Source organism: Nipponia nippon, unplaced genomic scaffold (assembly GCF_047370975.1).
Source record: "Nipponia nippon isolate SJK-2023a ecotype South Korea unplaced genomic scaffold, ASM4737097v1 scaffold_1, whole genome shotgun sequence".
Classification (NCBI taxonomy): Eukaryota; Metazoa; Chordata; class Aves; order Pelecaniformes; family Threskiornithidae; genus Nipponia; species Nipponia nippon.
Genome location: NW_028262290.1, coordinates 121,547,162 through 121,569,374, shown reverse-complemented (window position 1 = coordinate 121,569,374; position 22,213 = coordinate 121,547,162). Strand labels below are relative to the sequence as shown.

The window sequence follows — 22,213 nt, the reverse complement described above, 5'->3', positions numbered from 1 at the left end:
ATTACTCTCAAATGATCTTAGTATTTTTAAGCTGTCATATAAATTTTCAAAGGGGTTACAAAGCATTAGAAAAAAAAAACAGCTCCTTTTTGAGACATAAAAAGGAAAAGAGAAAACATTAAGAAAAATAAAACCAAATTACACTGATGCATTTTAAAAATTCTGACATAGTATATTTAAGATATCAAGGAGATGAATAAGCTCCTTTAGATGCTACCTTTTTTTTTTTTTAGTATTTATGTCTAACAGGTTCACCACAAGTTATTTTTTACCTTTTCATTCTGTAATTTCTTACTTCTTGACATCAAAGAGAAAATTGTACTCACACCAATAAGATGGCAGATAAGAAATAAATCTTATAAGACCTGATGAGAACAAGTTTAAGCATTTGTCTTCATTTAGTTGTTTTAATGTTTTTGTTTGCTTCCAAGTGATTTACAGAACCACCTAAGTCTTGGTTTCATACAGCCAATTCCAAAATCTTATTACATGACAGCACAATTAGTTTGCCTTGCAGAGTTCTTGGAAATATTACAGACTCATACTTCCTTTGTTAAATGGTTTGAAAACACATCTACTTTGCCCAGCACTGGAGAAGTATTTTTCCTTGCAAATATTATGAGAATTGTTGCTCCATTTAAGGAGATCACAGCATCTTTAAACAAACATGCCCCTCTCGCACAAAAGTTGCAGAAAGTAATATACCATAGATGGCTTTTGACTTTAAGAATACATACAAAGTCTGGGTTTGCTTACAGGTCTCCAATGCTTGGGATAGAAATGTCTCAGAATCTCCCCATTCTACTACTATATATTTGTATGGCCTAATTCTTGCTCTTTTGCTGATTTCTGATTTGCTGATTTCATCCACTAGTTCAAAATTCTACCATCTTGTTTTAAAAAAGAACTTTAGAAGACACTGAGAAGAAGAATTTCTGAACTTTTTTTTGATCCATCAATCTCTGAAATTTACTCCCTTTCCATATATAAATGAACAAAGGAGATGTCATTTTGCATTTAAAAAGTGTTCACACTTACAATCTGTTCCTTTCTTCAATAAATCTCTTTACCTTTTCATCCCCTTGCTCAGGAACATGCCAAAACCAACATTTTGCTCTTTCACACCCACGTAAAGTCATGAAGTAAAATCTGCAATATTTACGGGGCAATTCAATCATCTCGAGGATATGCTGGACTGAATGAGAAGCCTAAAATAAAATAAAATTAAAACAAGCAGAAAAAAAAGACAGATAATATTTTTTTGAAAGCAAACATCCTCATTTTTATGAGAATTTCAAAATATTTACAAATTATAAACAAAGGCAAAAAATATGTGATCTACAATTAAACCTTTGAAACAACCCTCATCTCTATACTGTATTTGCAGCATTTCAAAGCAGACCAAGATCAATCCCTTGTCATGTCGTGCTAGTGTCTAACACAACAAAACTCTGTCTTGAAGACCACAGAGAGAATGCAAGAGCTGCTAAATGAGACAGCCAGTGGGTAGAGAGGAGGAGGAAAGGTGACAAACTCCTGCATGGCTCTGGATAACAGTCTGAGAATTCCGGGGCATCAATTTCCTTTACCCTTTTTCAGTGCCCAGCATAATGGATAATGCAGTCTGTCTTAAAACATGTGAAACCTTGTCTGCTTTTCAGTTCTACAAAAACAATAAAGCAAAAAGCATTATTTGATTTTGGTTAAGCTGGAAATAAAAATCAACAAAGCTCCGCTGTGAATAGCTGTCCCCTCATCACTGATTTTGTTCTCAGAAATTGCGTTTACTCAGTGATAACATCTTTAGAGGAGCAGAAACATAAACATTCATAGATTCATAATTTCTGACTAGATATATGGAGAATTGTCTGAATATCCATAACGAAATTAGTGCCAAAGGATTAGAAACCATTAAGGATTTAACAACTCACAATTGCATTTTTTTCCATCTTCCATGGCTCAAAATCTCCATAATTTTGCAATGGCAGTAAAGGACTTTTTCCTGAAAATCTGTAATCTAAAAATCAGGATGAGGGCAATAAATGGATCATGTAATAAAACAAATCTTACTGAAACCACTCTCATTTATCTTATTTTCCTTTTAGCTTTATAGTTCAAGTCACAGCAATGATTAATGAAAATTTGATTAATACAATCTAAAGTCAGTAATTTAAGTTAGTTTTCTTAATTATCCTAAAAGTGAGACTTTACACAAACTTCAAGAGTAAGCACATTTAAATTAAAAACTTCACTACTTTATCCAAGGTTTCTAATCTAACTTACAGAGATAAGAAAAGAAATGGAATAAAAATATCCAGAAGTTTTAATTTCAAAAGGGAAAAAAAACCCACTTTATCAGTAATTTTTGCATTCCAACATCACTAGCCATAAATTTAAACTATTTTTCCTGAATTGAAATAAAGCCTTTCAAACTCTATGTTTTAAGCAGTGCAATATCAAGCTTAAGTCCAATGTAAGTTACTGGTTTCTTAACCAAGAAATTTGTTTTCAGAACTTTAATTATTATTGATAACAGATTTCTTTCTCTGAAAAATGAATAATGTTAATGGAAGATAAAAGTTCAAATTTTCAAATCCATATCTAAAGAGAAATAAGAGCTTTTGAATGCCTTGCTTTCTAGGGTTCCCATCTGGCCCCTTGAAAGAACTGGGGTATTCAAAAGGCAGGGTGCTTAGCCCTTTCTGACAAACTATAGTTACTAAAGAGCGTCCAATAAGGATGCATGTTCTACGAGAGACCTGCACTAGGTACATGGTTCTTAAACTGCACGTCTTTCTAAACAAATAGGACTATCGCAGGATAGGAAGGAGAAATACAATGTAGAACAATTAAATATCTAAGTGTTACGTACTGTCACAGCTGCATAATTTTGTGCAGCGATGGTGGGCAATTTGGTAAATTCAGGATTGGATAAATTTAGTGACAGGAAAAAGACTGAGAAAACAGTCAACCACTAGCTGCAGAAAAATGCCACTGGGAACTTGAGCTCAGAAGTCTTTCTTCCAGATTCTTGCTGTCCCCACAGCATAGAGTTTCTGACCGGGTCCTTTCAACAGTTGGTACTCTCCTTGCCGAGCAGGCACTAAAGAGAAATAGCCAATCCCGCCTGCACAGTTCTGGGGACAAAAAGGCTGTTTTGCCCTCTCCTAGCACAGAAACTCTTGCTTTGGCAACCATGTCAAATGATTTTAAGATGGAAGATTTAGAAGAACTCTTCAGAAGGTGTATACACTTTTAAGGCCAAAGACATGAGAAATTTCAAACTACTGTAGTCTAGAGACATATTTCACAGTTGCTTTTTATAGCATCTACGTTTCTTGCACTTCCTGAAAATATTGTGAAATGACACGATGATAAAATCGTTCTACAAGCTCAGAGTGGCAGTATAATTTGAAACTAAGCAAGAACCTCTGCCACTGATCTCAACTCAGGAAATCCATGCTTATAAACATCCATATTAACCAATAAATCTAAAAACATTAATTCCCAAAACAGCTGTTGCAAAGAAACAGAATGCACTATCTATCTATCCATAAGTAATCAATGCCTGTTTTTCTCTATCTTGTGCACCAAATAAAACTATGCATTTATGTAAGGCTAAATGTCAGAGTTGTTATGTGCAGAGAAAAAAGAGAAGGAAACTTTGACTACAGTTCCATTACATTATGATTTCTCTGGCAGCAGAGACACTGAAGAGGTACCTGTCCCAGGTGTGAAATACACCAGATCAAAATGAAGTGCTGCTTATTAAATCTAGATAATTTCCTTGATTCAGTCTAGTGAATGCCTCACAAACATTTGAATTGGCGTAAACAACAAAGTTCTGACCTTCGGCAAGGTGGGCAAATCCCTTAGCCAAGTTTTGCTGACAGATAATAACCAACCAAGAAAATCTGCAGTCACGTTCTCTGACCACAAATAAAAAAAAACAAGTTACTTGCCAATAACATGGCTCAAACACAATGTGTCAAAATACTAAGAATGCAGGCATTGCTGTACTATTAAATCATCTGAGAGCCATAAATACCAAGACAGAATGATTGCTCTTTGACCCTACCAAATAGGATTCTGCTAAAAAACCCAACCCAACCAACCTCACTAACCTATCACGAGAGCTTGCATTTTTGCTTCTATGTATGCAAACTGAAACAAATTCCAGCCAATGCCTTTAGGAACCGAGGAAATTCCTTAAGATTTTATATGTAAACAAAACACATGTAAAAATAAATTCTGGAGGGTTTACCAATACAGCATACGATACCATTTGTCCGGGGCTTCATCACTGTAGCTTCACTGAGGACATTTACTTTGGGGGCATGCAATGGCAATCCTGATAGCAATTCACAGTTCACAAGATCTTTGTATTTACAGTCACTGTTGAGTATTAAAAAATAAAAATTTGTTTAACCAAATTAAACAGGTGCTTCTCCCATATACTAAACACCTAAAAAGGGGGATTAAGGCATAAAAGATGAGAATTTCTTCAACAATTTACACAACACTTAAAAACTTGCTGTAAATTTAAATAGCTAGCAGTCCCAACTTTACTTTCATTACTCTCACTGCCTGGTCCAATCTGATTATGACCTTAGCGGAGATTATTCTGTCCTAAAGTGTAATTATATGAAATTCAATAAGTAAGTGGAAAAGGCACCCGTGAACCACTTCTATTTTTTTTCATTATGCTCACAGGAAGACTGAGATGATTTCTGTCACCTCTGAAGAAGCATCTATTTTTCAGTAGTCTGTTATGTAATATCTGCCAAGGAAGTAATCCACAAAGCTTTTGAAATTAAATTTGAAGAGCCAACTGTTCTTTCCTAATAACCGACTCTACTTGACAGAAGATTTAGGTGATTTCAAAGAGAACTCCAATTAAAGACTGTTCTGCCTTAACTATTCCCATATATGTACATTCCAGATAATTAAACTACTAAAATGTGATGTTTTCCAAAATAAACTACAAATATTACTAGCAAAATACTTAGTGATCTCTTTCTTATTTGTAAATAAAGCCACAGAAAAAACTAATCCCCTTTCATGAGATCTTCTTCCCCTCCCCGCCTTCAATTAAGAATCTAGGTTCCGTACAAAGGACATTTCAGCCTGCTTGCTGTTTGGAGACAGAAATAGACTTGCTATCCCCTATGAGGGGACCATTCTAGCTATTTAATACTTCTCATGGCCAGGATAATTCAAATCTTTCCTAAATTACACGCTGTTTTTAATACAGTTTGAAATAAAAATGCTATGGCAGAGAAGAATAAATTCTATCTAATAAACCCAAATTCTTCAGTATCCATCTTTATTTTTATTTTAGTCAATGGATTATTAGTCTCCAGAGGAAAAAAACCTACAGATCTAGTTACTCAGAATTTTCAAGTTACTATGTAAAAATTTTTTTTATGCTTCCTTGTGATGCCAGCCTCAGATCTGACACAATAGGATTTTCATAGCAGCTTACCTTCAGGGTAACAATCTCAGCTCTCTTTTTAATCTAGACATGAAACTACACACAATTTTGCCAGGAACTGTAAACTATATAGCTCTACAGTCAATTTCTTTTTTTAAGTAACAGCATCACTAGAAGCGGAGTTTGCTAAATAAGAACAGTAACTATGTTTTCTTCTAGATGAAACTTTGCAATGGTAACATTTTTGAGTAAAACTAGAGAAAATAGTTTGACTCCAAATGAAGGAATAAATGCCTCTTCTCTAACTGCAGAGAGTGCTGCATTTCAACTAAGGAAGTGAAGTAATGCAATATCACTTGCACAAACATTTTATTCAGCTTAATCTACTTATTCTATAGCATAAAAAACTATTTATGCTACTAAGGTAAATTTAAATGGGTGTTTTACCAGGAGGAGGAGCTTGGAGCTCTCTAGTGAATTAATGAAAAGAGGCAATATTCTCCATTTAACGGACTTCTGGTACACTTGAAGTCTGTCACAGAAATGTGACTGGTGCTGGAGAAAAGCAATACCCTCTTCTATGCCAGCTAAGGTTTCTTGATTATTGTGAAAATGACGCTGATATCTGTTATTTCTCTTCTAATTACTTAAGTATTCCATCAGTTAAATATACTTTTTCTACAAAGTCTAATTCTCCTTCATTTTTGGGCTGATGTTGAATGGAAGTTTCTAAGTCTGACACTTTAAGTCATATGTACAATAAACACCGTAAGCACAGCTTGAAGCTAGCAGAACAGTAAAGCACGTGCTTAACTCCACATGCCATGTTTCTAAGCGCCTTTTTCTACTGCTGTTCAAATATTTGTCAGCCAGAATTTGAATGAGATCTTTCAATTCTTTCATCAATTTCTAAAGTCCCAAGAGGCACAAAAGAAACCTGAAAGTTTCATTGATTTTTTTTTTTTTTAAAAGTTCTGGTAAGCGCTATTGTGGCTGGAAATGCATCTTATGCTATACTCACATTGAGATGCCAAGGTGAGACACTGGCATAAAGTGGATATATTTCGTCACCAGCCAGAGGACAAAACAACCTCTGTTGTCCTGTCAGGCTATGACTATACTTGTCTTGTACTTTGCATGAAATTATATTATTTTACATATTTATTTTCTTCATCGCATAGTCACAATAACGTAGAAAAAATGAATTAAAATGCTGATGGTGTTTCAGTAAAAACATCGCATTTCATTTGTACAGTAACTGGGGAACATCACAGGTTACATGAAGGACATGGTATATATACCTTTTTTCAGCTTCGCCCTTTTTTTCTTGTTTAACATCAGGCACTCCATCTGCAAACCTGAACTGTGAAGATATTTAAAGTCTACTTTCAGATACAGCAAAGCACTACTAAGCCTGTTACGCTTTACACTACAGACTTAAAACTGTTAGTGATCATTGGAAGGTGTGATAATACAGTCTTGACTGTAAAAACTGTAATTTGGACTGTAGGGTTACTCTTACACTATCTTTTCAAATGGATACACTGCCATTATACTCTGTGATCTTTAAAACAGTCATTTTTAATTGGAAAAAAGGTGACATGATTGTCTTCACTTCTCTTTGCTCCCACTGATAATCCCAGCAATTTTTAGGCCCACTGCCCAATTTTAACTGCACCTGACAGACCTGTAGAAACCCACAAAAGACATTCCATCAAGTTTAATGAAAATTTAAAGCTGTATCGAGGAGAAATCTAAGGCTTTTGCTCAGCTGTACACCACCATGTATAGGGAAAAAATCCCCAAAGATATGGAGAAAAAAGACAGTACCTAACATATTTGCGGGTGAGAATCTGAAAGGACTGATATAGACAAAGTCAGGGAATCCTGGCTTTGTTTTTTCCATTATTCATGAAGTAACCTGAACTTCACATTATATCACAAATTTATGATAGCCAAAGAATTACAGATGGATATGCTCTCATCGGATTTCTAAACTTCATTTTACCAGTTCCCCAAATATTTTTAGGGTTTTCCCCATGGTTAGTTTTTGTCCTTCTCACAGCATTATTAGTTGAAAAAGCCATCAAAAAACCAAAACCCCAAAATCACCCCAAACAGTAGAATACTTGCAACAAGTGTTCTGCCATTCCACTCCCTCCCCAGGTCTGCACAGCTAGTTTTCCATCCACATACAGGAATAGGAATAGGTTTAAGGCTGTAGCATGTATTTTGTGGCTTAAGTTTGGTGAAGTTTGAGGTTTGGGTGAAATTAGTTGTACTTATTTACTGTCCAACACAGCACAGAAAAGCAAACATTAGGACACTGATTTTATACAGCCATAACACAATGAAGTAGCCCAACTGGGACTGACCTGGCAATATTGCAACAAGTACTACACCTCCAGTAACCTATACTGTATGACAGACTCTTTTACCCTCTCTAAGAGGTCAGGGAACAAAATGGTGCTGATCACTTTGTGAATCAGATATTAGCAGCCTCAATTCCATTTGCTGAAGAAAGTGTTTCTATTCTGCTTTTAAATAATGATTTTGCCAGGAAAACTGATTCCCTACTCTTTGATTACCTTATCAATTACTTACCAGTTGCCATGTGAATTTTACAGTTTAACTTATCCAGTTAAAACCATTATCCACTCTTGAAGTAGTGGAAAACAGTAAATGCTATCAGCAGCTATGTCTGAGTGGCAGAGATGTAAATTCCAGTCCATTATCAAAGAAGTAAACAGTAAAAAAACTTCAGCAAGTCTTAAAAGACCTAAACTTATTATCTAGAGGAAGGAGGACAGAGAGGGTAGAAGGGTCAGATAAAGTCAGTGAGCATGAAAATGGCTTAACATTCCCTCTGAATTGCCAGGAAGTTTGTATGTTAATGTAATAGCCCTTCTGCCCAAGTAATGAGCCACAGAATGATCCTTGGATGCATGATGGCTGTGCAGCTCCCCAGCTTTCCAACACCACCCCATCCTTCTGAGACTGTGTGCTAAGAAGCATTTAACACCAACTTTTAAAACGAGGTATGTTATGTAAAAATGTCATATATGCACAGTAGCACTCTTAGGTGTTCACTGAACAGTAATTTTCATACAATTGGTAATACAGAATTACTGTAACAACTGATATAACAATATCTTGTTTCATTTCAAATTTGAAGATGAATTAGTAGTGACAAGGTAAAAAAAAACAAGTTCTGTCAAGCAAAACTTACATTGTCAATGGCACGGTAATCTATGAAACACTAATATTCTCTTTATTACAGCAAATTAAAAATTTTGTTCACAAAACAGCATTAGTAATTAAAATTATCCAATTACATGGACTATAATTTCTTAAACTATTTAGTGACAGAAAGCATGATTTCTCAGTACCTTTTCATCCACGTCAAAACTCTTTAAAAGTTCATCTAGTTCTCTCAGTTGCCCTTCTTCAAGAAAGTCCTCAGTAACACCTCCCAAAGGACTGCTTCCTCTGGAGGAGTTGTGGGTTTTAATATCTTTAGCTGAAAATGTATAAACACATTACTTTATGTGTTTCCCATGCTACAAGACAACAAAGCTTTTATTTCCTAAATATTACAAAGCCTTAATACTAACGACATTTAAGAACTCCTAGGACTTCCTAAATGTGAAATTTATATGTAAAATTATTTCACCTTTAAAGCACGAACCACTTCAAATAATTATTAAACTGAAGCTGCAATTAAAATTCTATCCAAGCTGTATGTTCTGTAATAGTCCCTATAGAACAGTACAACAGGTTTATTTATATAACATTGAATTCAGCATTTTAGAAATAAATTCAGTTAAGCTTTGTTATTAAAACACAGCCAAAGATATGTATGGTAATTTGCTAAGCAAATAAAGACCTAGTCTTTGCTGGAGAAGGGGATAAGTTAATCGGAACGACATGATGCAACCCTGAACTAAATATAGATAACTCTGAGAAACTCCAAATTCCTGTAATACAGTAAACTCAATGAGAATTCAGTGTCAGGAAATTTCAGCACCTTTTGCAGATGCCACAGGAAATGAACAGAACACCTGACTGCAGCTTTCTGAAGCAGCTGTTTATGCACAATAGAAAGAGCTCTGCATAGAAAAGAAATTCACTATTTCATTGGATCACATGAATGAATTTCAGCTGCACTGCGTTGTCCAGATACAGGAAGAAAGAATCAGATTATTATCAGAAAGGCTTTTATCTTATAGCCACTGGTCTCTGTATGATCATTAGTACAAGACACATCTGCTTGAAGACAATGTACGTTAAGACTTCCACTTGAAAGATGAAGAGGATTGATGTCATCCAGAATACCTTAACTGTAGTATTTGTTGCCCTTAGACTGTGAAGCCACTGAGACAAGCAGCCATGACCTCACTACATAAGACACCAAAGCAGTGATATGTATTTCAAAATAAATACATAAATTGTCAGTAATTACCAAACCCAGGTACCTTTCTTTTGTTCTGTACAGGTCTTTTTAAGAAGTCATACATCAAACATAAGCTACCATGTGCATATTCATCTAAGAGTGTGATGTGATCCTAAGTTTCTCCGATTTAGGAAGAAGGACCTACTTAAACCTTTTTCTTTATTTTGAGCACCACAAAAACACGCAAAGACTTCTAGCCTCAAACTTCGTTAGAACATTAAGTAAAACAACAAATGGTCTAAGAATATGCAGAAGATACTAAACAGGACAGGACTCGCTCCCAGGTTTGGTTTCAATCACCTCAGTACTGCAGATGCCATGGCACAGGCCTCTCTGGCTCTTCACATCACCAGAAGCCTAACTGTGTACTTCCTCCCTACTCCTCCTCAGGGAACTTGTGTCTATTTCTTGGTGTCCGAGCTCTTAACTCCCATTACCTTTTATTTGCCTTCTAATCACTGAAGCATGAAACCTTCTCTCCCCCAAACAGTCACTATTCACTCCTTTTTCTCCAGGAGGCTACATCTGCCCAAACCACTCACTCTTTCTACATGAACGTAAGACATTAATATGAAAAAACAGCACAAGAGGTACTGTCACAGACATTTTTCAAGCCTGCAGCAAAATCAATACATAATGCCAGAGCGCCAGATTAACAGCAAGCTGACAAACTGACACCAGAACGGGAAACACCGAGAACCTTCAAAACAGTCTCAGCACTGTGTGCCTTCTCCCGTGTGTCAGTAATGGGCTTCTGTTCAAAGCCCAAATCCTGTTCCTCCAACCTATCTAAGAGAAACTTCCACATCAGACATACCTCGCATTGTAGGTCTGTATGCAAGCTGTAGAAAACAAAAAAAATCACATTCAGATGCTGCCTAGTTGGGACTGTTCTGCTTAAAACAGGAAGAAAAAACCATTAAGTCAGAGGTATCCTTCTCTGAAAAAAATAAGCATCCTTAAGAAACAAAACAGTTTGTCAGAGGAATGGGCATAGCATCTGCAAAAAACAAAAGTACAACCTGGAAAAAAAACTATTATAAAATTCTGTCTGCAGATAAACACAAGAGAACAACCAAGTGAGATTATGAGTCAGACTCCAAAATACTATCACAGTACTCTGTCTTACTATCATCTCATCAACTAACAGAATTCCTTGCCTGAAGTATCAGAGAGATGTCAAAAAAGCACAACCAAAAAAAACCCAACCAACCCAGTACTACCAACAGACAAGTACTACAGAGAAGTAGATGTTCCCTGTAAGACTCAGGTCTGTACCATTTCAAAAGACATCCATTTTATATGCATTAGGAAACAAATCACTGTTACAATAAAAAGGTATTACTGAACTGACAAGTCCTCATTTTATGCAGAAAGTAGAGAGCCTAGGTTTTGCCACTGAACATCTTTGTGGTTACTTTCTTCTCTTGATTATGCATTCCAAAAATCTCCAAAGAGTCTTACCTTTTAGCACCCCATCACAGGAATTTTCAGTAGCATTTGACATTCCAGATTCTTGTATGGTAATGTGTCTGTTTTGAACAAAAAGTGTATTTAAGATTTCCATTTTGCACAAAAGCAGAATTAATCTAACCAGTTACGTAAAATTAAAGTTCTCAGTAATACTTTTATCTATGGACAGAATCCTTACGTACAACACTTTTAAGACTGTTCTTAAATCTCTCTTTTGGCTTCTTGTCCATCCCCACAGATATACACCTAAACACATTAAGTAAAATGAAGACATTTCAAATCCCAAAATTTGTCATTAAAAGCTCATTATCTCATTTCACCTTTACCTAAAATACTGAGAAGGGAAATCTTCTCTGTATAGCAAATAATGGAAATACTGTGCTAATGAGCCAATTCATCAGTTCCTACAAAATGTGATTTATAGTAATTTTATATTCAACACAATTTGCATAACAATGAATTTCAAAGACGGTAACAAACATTTGTTCACAGAAAGATACTTACTTCACCTATTTTAAAGATAAGTTGGGAAAAAAATAAGTATTTCTCCTTAGAAAAGCTCAGAAGGTAAAAATAAATGTTAAAGTATTATATATAGAATATATAAAATAACAATGTTGTCATCACAGATTTCTGGAAGCTCGTACCTGGTGAACGACACCAAGTATAATGACAGCAAGCTGCCTAGTAAAATGGAACAATGAACATTTGCAACAACCTAGTGGAAAGGAAGAAGTTCCCCAAGAAGTAACTTGGAACTATACATTCAGGCACAGATATCCATGTATATACACAAGATATTTTGAGAAGCAGGGTTTAATAAGTTACAGCAAGTTTGCAGAGAAAAGAGGGATTTTTATTAGACGCAGGCTCTCTGTAGGCTTATTGCCTCTCTCCCCCACATTTTATGTGAAATACAAAGTTTGAGTGATTTTGCCTACAACAACAATTGACTTTCTTTTTCATAAAATTGCAGTGCAGACAGCTCCAGAAAGCTGTCATCTCCATAAACATCGCTTGAAACTGAAAATATTTAACAGTATCAAGAGACTGAAGTCTTCATGTTCAGGTCAAAAGCCACTTCCAAATCTTTACCAGATTCTGCTAATTGTGTAGTGTGAAATAGTTACAGAAGCTAAGTTCTTGTAAAGAAGGTGCCTAAAACACATACAGAAAACTACATTTATTACAGTACTTGGCATTTGCTCACCAGCCTGACAAATCTAGGAGCGCAGACAGAACCAGAAGTCAACACACTTTAGAGATCTAGAAATGGAGACAGACTAGAGCATGTCAGAATGTGGGATGCTCTTGCATGCTGCTGCTGATTAAGTTTAAACAAACCTCTCTCTACAGCACAAGTTACACAAACCACAGTGTTCAGTTTGCTATTTTGCATATGAAAAATGGATTCAAGTTTGGACTTTTTATTCAAGAGGAAAACAGTAAAATGCAGAAGTCTCCTAAGAGCAAGAATGGCTGCTGATGTGCTTTCAAAGGTATCCACTGAACGTACTAGTTTGTTGGGATGAAAAGACATACTGGATGCCACTTAAAGTTAAGTGTCTAGATTCCCTGCATGAGAGGAAATAAATACCTCAGATGATTGACTCAAGAACCTGCACTGTCAGGAGTCACACAGAGGCAGGCAACAGAAAATGGCAAACAGAAGTATATGTGAAAACTGAGTTTTGCTGCCCCACTCAGTCTGCAGGTCCACAATCCTCTCCTTGATGAGTGGCAACTAATGCCTGGAAGTGACCAGCACTCCCTCTTCTCTTCTTAAAGTGCAACCACCAGAGAAATAACCAGTCCTACTTATCCTAAAGGTCAGAGCATGCTAACTGAATCAAACCATTCAAGACATACACACACAGAGCCTTTTCTGAATCTTCCTGGATTAAGAGACAAGATCTCCTTGTCCTACTTAAACCTACTTATTCAGAGACATCAGTTCTGGGCACGTGCACAAGCGCAATTACAATAGTTGGGAAACTTTAAGTCAGATATGTGTAGCGATGTTAGGTGCCTCTCATTGTTGGGTGCTTTGTCAGTTTGCTTAAAAAAAAAAAAAAAAAGAAACAAGCCTTATTTGAATTTTTGGACCTCAATCACTGTTGTGACCAGTATGTTCTGCTTTTGAAGGATATGTCCTCTCATTATCTGAAATGTGGAAGCCAAAAATTATTATCCTGGAATTTTCATAACTAAAAATACCCCTCTGGCTTTTAAGGTCATAGTCAAAGATGAAAAATGTCATTGGCTAAACATGTCCTGGTGTTTAAATTCAAAGCTCAAACAAAATGGATCCACAGTAATAGTCACACATCCACAGGGGCTAATAGTTGCCACTGAATACTTGTCAGTTACTGACTCAATCTCATACATCCTCCACACAGTTTCAGTGCTTTGGTTTCACAATGAAGCTTGAATAAAAAGTATTACTTCATTATAGCAACTGTCATTTTGACAAGCTGCTAGATCTAAGATTTTTGTAGCTGGAAGAACACCACAAATTAAGGCACCAATCGTTTCCTTTACAATTACAATTTAACTGCTATTAAACTCATAAGTAACACTCAACACATTTTAAAAAGCTTTTTAAGAACCCAGCTACACTTTTCAGAATAACTTGCTGCTAGCAGAAGTACAGGGCAGTAAGAACTTTTAGTCTACCAATGCCAGACTAAAATATCAATACCCAAGAAGTAATGTACTGAAGTCCATCCCCACGCATACATGCACTACAACAGTTTTAGCAAAGATTCAGATTCTTTCTATCATCATCTGCCTACTCTTATTAATCTGAAGGGAAACCATAACAAAAGCTACGTATTGATGCAGTTAAAGAAAACATTCGGCAACAACCACCATGTGCAGCCATTAAGTGCTTATATTGCTCTTCTACTTAAAATCACCTAGATTACATTCATGTAGAGTGTAATGGCTAACATTAACCAAATGTTAAACAAAACATGCATCTAAACTAATATTTATACAATGGTTTACAACAGTGCAGTTCTGACTCGCTGTTCTACGTGGACAGATTGAAGTGGCGTTACAAACTAATATTGCAATGAAGCAAAACCGAGTATGCATAAAAAAAGAAGCCAAACAAGAAAACATAGACAATACTCTAGAATATCTGTAACAAAAAAAAAAGGACATTAACAGAAACAATATTTTACTTTAAAATACGTAGTATGATGCGAGCATAACTCTACCAGCATAATCACTTTTTTTGGTGGGCCAAACGAAGTTGAAGTCCCAGTTGTATCTGGTAAATACTAACAAAATAAAAAACAACAGTAGGAACTGGCCATTATCTGGTGATATCATAAGCTACCTGATAAAACTGTGATAAGGTCTATTGCCTTATTTTAATATTCTCATATTCAGTTCATTAATATGTTCCTGACTTACCAACTACGATTAGTCAGCGTCTAATGGTCTTTGCATTAAATTATGGCAGGTAAAAAGCAAAAATAGACAATTTTGCTGGCTTCTTTAGCAAATTAATGGGAAATTCTAAGAAATAAGAACCATGCATTTTTATTTTCCTTGGCTGATGGCAAGCAAATTCAGCAGATACCAGGAAGAAAGTTGAAATATGACTTCAAACAAGCTCAGACTTCATCTGTCTAATGGCTGTGATGTTACTCTAACTCAATGTCATTACTAATTAAAGGGAATATTCTTCCTCCCTACAAAGTACTTATAAGATCCAATAAAATTTTCAGTTAGTACTTACACAAATAGCAAAACTTTACTATGATAACCAATACATGAGTGTCAAGGGCTCAGAAGTTCTGGTCTTCCATTCTGTGCAACAGCTGTCTGGACAGTCAGTTGGAAACCATCTCTGAACAGCCATTATTACCCTGGGGTAATACACAGCGCATACTCATTCCGTTATACAGTGTATATAAGATGTAATATACACCGTACACAAAATGAATACTCATTCTAATAAATCTACTATGATACAGGCTAGCTGCTTCTTAAGAAGTTGGATGCTCCTACTGAAGACTTGCCCTGTTCTTCAGAGGCTTGTTTTGGCAGAAGTGTTATTCTATTAACAGCTGAAAGTTTTATATTCTCATGTCTAAAAACCTGTTCAGCACCTCAAAGAAGATTCCCTTCCTCTTTTGCACATGGGTTTAATGAAGGGGAAAGGATAAGGAGAGTAAAGAGTTAAAAAAAATATGAATGCAGTTATAAGATGGTACGATGTTGAAAATAATTAAAACATTATTTAAAACAAGGATAACATAAAGCCACCCAGAAAGAGCAAAGGAAGAAAATTAAAACACCCCTCTCAATAAAAAAACTAATCTTCAGAGGAAAATCTTGTACTATTTCTGTCTAAGCTTTATGTTTTTCTTCATAAGATGAAAAATTTAATCTTAAAACTCATTTATTAAACAGAAATATCAAAGCTTAGAGAGAAAACAGACTAGACATTTGACGAGTTCATCTATCCCACGAAGGACTACTACCTCTTTTACAAAAGTTCTTTTCTACTTTAAACTTCTCTTCCCCCTTCAGTGACTTTTATGATCATGTCAAAACACAGAAAAACATTAATGCCTAATAATTTACACCAGGAAGTTGCTGAATGAAGATGCAGGATCATAAACATCTAAAATGTGTTAGCCAAATTACAGATTTGAAAAATATTCCCATGTCTGGGGATAGAAGAAAAGCAGGGAAGGAGAATGGCAGAATGGAATATTACTGTAGAGACAACCGTTTACTCATACAGACCCAGCAAAAGAATAAGCTACACCTAGAAAGTAAAAAATATTTCTAAGTATTATACCGCTTTACAACTAAAAACCTACCCTCAAAGGGATATCTGCTATCTCAAGTCAGATATTTAAAAATATTAAGTTATTTATTAAGAATATCGCTTTTAATTAGCTTTGTTTCTACTTTCATATTTCACTTCACTTGGTCTAAACCAATTCTTTAGGACTACATTTTCCTTTGACTCAGAGTTTATCCTAGTTCTTATGAAGAACGAATTAATTGATTTGCATTCAGCATACTTTCATACCTCAATCAAATTTTGACACTTAAAATCAACCCAGAAATTAGTGAAATTCTGTAAGGAAGCCTGACCACTACAACCAAAGTATACTGTTATGAGAACAAAGTACTTAGGATTATCGTAATAAAAAGAATGCTATGCATACCTAAAATTATCATCTACTGAATCTCCGTTTTCTGAGATAGCAGGATATTCAGGCTTAAGATCCTGCTTTTTGTCTTTAATGCAGATGCTAGTATAGGACACCTTCACAGGACAATTTTCAGAGTCTGCAAGTGCAAGCTCCTCTCCATTATTGGTTCCAAAAAGGTCAGGGTCATCCTGAATCACATCAATGACAAGAACATCTTCTTTGTAAGCTTCAATAATATCTAGAAAATTTTGACTTTTGTGTTGTGAAAGATTCCCTCTTGATTTGCTATCATCATTTATTTCTAATGCAACAGGGAGATCAACTGCATTCCAAGAATGATCAGGAAAATTAGATTTTAGTACATATTCAGTACCACGGAAATCAGGCACAGATGACTCTAGTTTGTCAAGAAAAGGATACGGATATAAAGAAAAATGTTCAGGGAGCGCAGACATCTCATTTGAAAGGTTTTCAGAGCCATCATGCCGAAAGTCCTTACTGCTGATCTCATCCGCTTTTTTCTTCATGGATGCTACAGATGTAGTATCACTTGCAATAGGAAGAGGCTGTGGTTCAGAATTTACCAAAAAAGTCTCTTCACCTGTTTTCCGCCTTCTTGAAACACTAGTGCTGTCAAGAAGTTCTAGTGGACTACAGGTTTTTCTTTCAAATGAACGGACAGATTCCAATTTCCTGGATTCAGGTTTGTTTCTGCATAAAGGAATTTTGAATTTTGTCAGGTTTCCAGTGTTTAATACTTTCATTAGCTTTAAATCATAAAATGTCTGGTTCACTACCGATGCTTTACGGCTGAAGTTTATTCTGTTTGTGTTACCTGTAGGTGTACCATTCTGTACTGTCATTGACAGGTTTCTTTTTGTCACAGCTCCTTTATTTTTATCTTTTTGTTTTGTTGTAAAATTCAAGGTTGCTTTAACTTCTTGCACATCATCATGGCTAAAAGCTGCGGCACTTCTATCCATATTAAAAGGTGATTCCACATTTTCATTGCTTATTCTCAAAGTCTCATAAATATCCACAGAAGAGGGTTCTGGTGTTTCAAGTGAAGCCAGACATTTGGTATTTGGATCCATTATTTTATGCGTAGATTCTTTGTTAATTTCTGCTGATGACGTATGCAAGTCCACCTGTCTCAAATTCCCAGTCACAGCACTGTTTCCTACAGCTTTAACACTGCCTTTATCAGAGCATTCCTTGAAGGCAGCCCTTAGAAGTCTTTTTCCTTCTGAGATGGACCCATGATTTTTATGCACCCATTCAGAAGTCCTGGCACAAGACTCCAAAGGCCACGCATTTTTACCAGTCATAGGTACTGTTCTTTGACAGGTACACTGCTGCGCTTTCTTATTAACTTTCTTCAGTTTTTCATCTGTGTTGCTTTTGTGACAATTGGAATCATCATGGAACTGAGCTAGCACTCTCAGGCTACCTGAAGCAGCAGAATGATGTGCCACGCTGTTTGAATTTTCTCCTTTAGCCATTACAGAGGGCTTAGATGTCTTCTTAAAGCCATCTTCAAATTCAAGTAATTTGGTACTATTCTTTCTCCAGACTGATATATTTTGTGCTTCATGAGTATTTTTTCCTATGTGAAGATGATCATGTGAAGCTGACAGAGCAACTTCTTTATGATTTAGTCCTAAGACTGCAAAGGAGCTTGACATGGCAACTGCCGCTTCTGTTTGTAACTCACACTCACTGCATTCATTAGCCATGTCCGTGAAAATATTCTGCACTGCTGATTTCTCAGTGATTTTCATCTTTTTTCTAGGCTTTCTACCAATATTCCACTTTTTTCCCCTTGAACACTTATTGTTTTCACTCTGACAGCATGAAAAACACCGTTCTCCATTTTGAGGTTTTTCTTTATTAAACAATAAACCACCTTTTATGGATGATCTCTCATTTTGCATTCTACTAGTGCTGCAATTCATATCACCCTGTTCTACAGTACCATCAGGAAAAACATGCTTTCTTTTATCCTGGGCTACATGGAAGAATCCACTTAATTTATAACTGCTGGTAGTTCCACTAGCTGAAGACTTCACAAATGTATTGATGTAACTACAGGCCTCTAATCTCACAAATGGATTCTTTTCTGTTGCACAGAGCAAGCCGTTATAATGGCTTAGGGCATTTCTACAATGTTCAGCATCGCATTTTGCAGGTACATTTCTCACTTTTTCAGCTGTAGACACACTACAAGTTTGCAAGCACTTGATTTGATCAATTCTGGGTTTCCTTTTTTTATACTGCACACCAGACTTTTTTGTTACAGGATGGCATAGAAAGTTCTTGCTTTGAGTCCCACCTAAAGCAGGAGATCTAGCGTAGTGAGGTTCCTTTTCCTTGGAATCTTCTGACCTGTTTTGATTTGTCTTAAGCTTCTTCACAGCCTGTGGACTGGAGTCTTGCTCAATTGCTTTCCATTTTTCCTTTGCTGATTAAAAAACAAAGAAGTGTCATTAAAGAATACGCTAAGGGAAAAAGAATACCCTATTGCAATGTTTTATAAAGAGAACAAGAAACATTCAAGGCTACTAACGAACATGACACTGTATAAGGCTAAAACATTTCTGTAAAGTTTTACCAATTTTTTTTTTAAATGAGCAGTATTAGCAGACTTACAGTAACAAATCCTTTGTCTTCAGAAACAAACATGAAGATGAACAGAACCTTAAGGTGTCATAAGGACATTGGAAGTTGTGTATTTAAAACATAGGTGGAAACCAAATTAGAGCAAGTCTCACAAGAAAATGCAGATGCTGTTTGCACACTCAGCCTTAAAATCTTTTGTTTATGCTGTAGATTCTCTGTACTAGGAAAGCTTGTTCACAAGAATATAGTAGTTTATTTCAGATATATAGTCCAACCAAATGCATCAGACTGTTCAAGAAGATCCAGTAACACTGCAGGACTTGCATTTTTATAAAGTACTACTTTTTATTTAAAAGCAAATACAGATTATGTAAAAAACTGTACATCTGAAAATTTCATCTGGAGAATGGACTCAAGAATGTACTAGTAGAATGTTGGGTTTTTTTTTTAGATCTTAGTTTTCAAAGTAAGAAAGATACAATTTTAATACCTCAGTTTTTCAGAATATGGTTTCTAGATAAAATATTTATTAATAATAACCTACAGCAAATATTTGTCATTTGAATGTACCCACTTTGAAAGTAAAAGGAATGTCTTTTATACAATTGTCCTGAAAGAAAGAAAGAGACTTTAAAAAATCCTCTTCCAAATTGTTCCAGTTTGATACAACACTCCCTTAAAGCACCAAAATACAATCTTTGCTTCTACATCTTTTAGGATTTTGCAGAGAATAGCAACTAAAAAGCAAAAAGTTCTGAAAACAAAAACCAGCACCCTATAAAGGCAAGCACTAAAACAAGATAGCACATATTCAAAAATAACCAAATAATATACAAATGAATGAAGAATTGACTATATTTTATTTCAGCTTTGCTGAAACTACTGCTTCCTTTCCCGCTTGTGCCTGACCTTCTACGCATAAGTGAACTGACCACTTTTGAGGAGAAAAAAAAGAAAAAAATTTCTTACTCAGGGCCTGTTCCTGCCAATACCCCTTCCTCCCCCCCCAACAGTATCTGGTCTCCTCTGTGCTAAAGAACTGCTTTTCTCTTTCAAGAAAAGCCTTTCATCTTCCTAAAAAGCTGTTTTCTTCTAAGACTGGTATTCACAATACTGTAAAGCAGACCCTAGCTCTTATCTCTACACTTCTTGAGCTAAGTTAGCAGCCACATACTAAGTCACTTTGAGATAGGGTACAGGCCACTTGCTCCTGCCCACATGACTTTGTCCCACACAAACACATCTGCAAAAGAAAAATAATCCCCTATTTTTTTCACTTTTTAATGGGATCTTACTGCAGCACCAGTCCTTTGTCCTGGGAACCCAAATTCTGCACCTGTACTTCTACAATGGGGCACGAGTGCTTACCACTTTCCCCCAGGCTGTGTGCTCTTTTCTGAGGCTTTGAGCTCTGCTGCTCTTCTTCCATGCAATGCTTGTGCATCTTTCCTCTGGCTGTTGGCTGTTCTTGGCTATGCAGACCCTGTAGCTGCTGTGACACCAGTGCGTCTCTGTCCCTCTTCCTCAGACTCACAGCTCCTTTCTTGGACTCTGGACACTGTGTATGCAGCTCCAGCAAGGCAGATCTACTCATCTCTCTGGGACCTTGTAGTTTTGGTTTCATCAAAGATGTCCTGCCTTTCTTGCTCAACCATCTCTTTCCTTTCTCCTGTGTCCCTGGCTTTCTTGATCCAATTAAAGAACACCCATCCAACTTCCCTGGTGTATCTACCTCTTCCTGAGGTTTTGGTTCAGACAAGGATTCCCGAGTCCCCAGATTCTTCTTAAGATCTGGAATTTGCATCTTCGGTATTGTTATAGAGTCAGTGCTTTTCATTTCAGTACTACATGTGCCCTTTCTGGGTTGCAGCACCTCTGGTTCTGCCAAACACAAAACACCGTGTCTCTCTGTGCTCTCAATTTCCTCCTCTGAGGATGGGATTTGTAATTTTATTTCCATAAAGGAATATTTGCCTTTTTTTCCTGAGCTCCCTGAACTCTCTTGGAAACCTGAGAGGTTCAGTCGTTCTGAGCTATGTTCTTTCCTTTCAATCCCTGCTGAGAATGTATTTTGCAAAGTAGTTCCTGAGAAAAATAGCTGTTGACCTTGTCCTGTCCTTCTCCTTACAGTCTCTTCCCCGCACGCTGCTGCAGCCGTGGTCGCTGCCTGCCAATCTCCACATACAGCAGTGTCTGAAATTGGCAAAGCTACACCCTTGTTGCTTCTGGCAGCCCTCCTGCACTGTTTTTTACCTGGGAGTCTCCGGCTACTCTCACCTTGCTCCTTCTGCATGGGCACAAGAGGAGCAAATTCCTCACAGGCAACACTGGGGAGCACGGTGGGTTGCAGACAAGAAGATAAGGGCTGCTCAGGTTTTCTCTTTGATGCCAGGTGAGGACTCTGCTTGACTACTGACCCTTTCCCTGGCTCACGTCCTACCCCGACCCCCAGAGAGCTTGGGCTGGTGACCATCCCGTCAGCCGACTTCACCTCGCTGGCAGTTACCACTTTCCCTGACCTTAACTGCGGCATCATAGGAGCCTGGAGACAGCAACAAAATCCACCAAATCCACTCACCAGTGCACCTTTAACAGCACCCCAGGCAGACGGAGGGCTGGCACAGGCCCGACCAGGAAGGGAGCACACCCTCCCTCAGGCTGCCGCCTCAGGGGTCACCCCGGGGGAGCCCAGCCTGACGGGAAGCAAGCCCAGGCCGCCTGGGGAAAGCCCACGGCCACCAGCGAGCCCCCACCACCGCCCCCCCAGCCCGGACCAGCCCCTCACCGCGGAGGGGGGAGGAGGAAGGAGCCCCACACCTTCCCCGCCTCAAGGACCGCTCCGCGGCCGCCCATGCCACGCAGGCCGCCGCTTCCCGCGCCACCCCCGCCACCACAGCAGCCGCCTAAGCCACCCCCGCTCTCCCCTCGCCCCGTCTGTCGTCCACCGATCCCTCCCTCGACGCTTCGTCTCAGCCCCGCCAGCGCCGCCTGCCCGCAAGCCACCGCTGGCAGGGAGAGGCGGGCACCCTCCGCGGGCGGTAATGGCGG

The 22,213-nt window shown here is 37.4% G+C and overlaps 1 protein-coding gene across 1 annotated transcript in view; it reads right to left on the bottom strand.

Moving 5' to 3' along the window:
• The window catches only part of TOPAZ1 (testis and ovary specific TOPAZ 1), a 36,403-nt gene extending 14,702 nt beyond the window's left edge, over positions 1-21,701 (bottom strand). Inside the window, exons 1-8 of the mRNA XM_087739595.1 lie at positions 20,534-21,701; positions 16,559-19,007; positions 11,352-11,419; positions 8,824-8,954; positions 6,736-6,797; positions 4,283-4,395; positions 1,932-2,017; positions 1,071-1,208 (exon numbers count right to left, since the gene is read on the bottom strand). Of these exons, the coding sequence (XP_087595721.1) occupies positions 1,071-1,208; positions 1,932-2,017; positions 4,283-4,395; positions 6,736-6,797; positions 8,824-8,954; positions 11,352-11,419; positions 16,559-19,007; positions 20,534-21,701 (4,215 nt within the window). The remainder of the gene's footprint in view (positions 1-1,070; positions 1,209-1,931; positions 2,018-4,282; positions 4,396-6,735; positions 6,798-8,823; positions 8,955-11,351; positions 11,420-16,558; positions 19,008-20,533) is intronic.
• Positions 21,702-22,213: the final 512 nt, after the last annotated feature.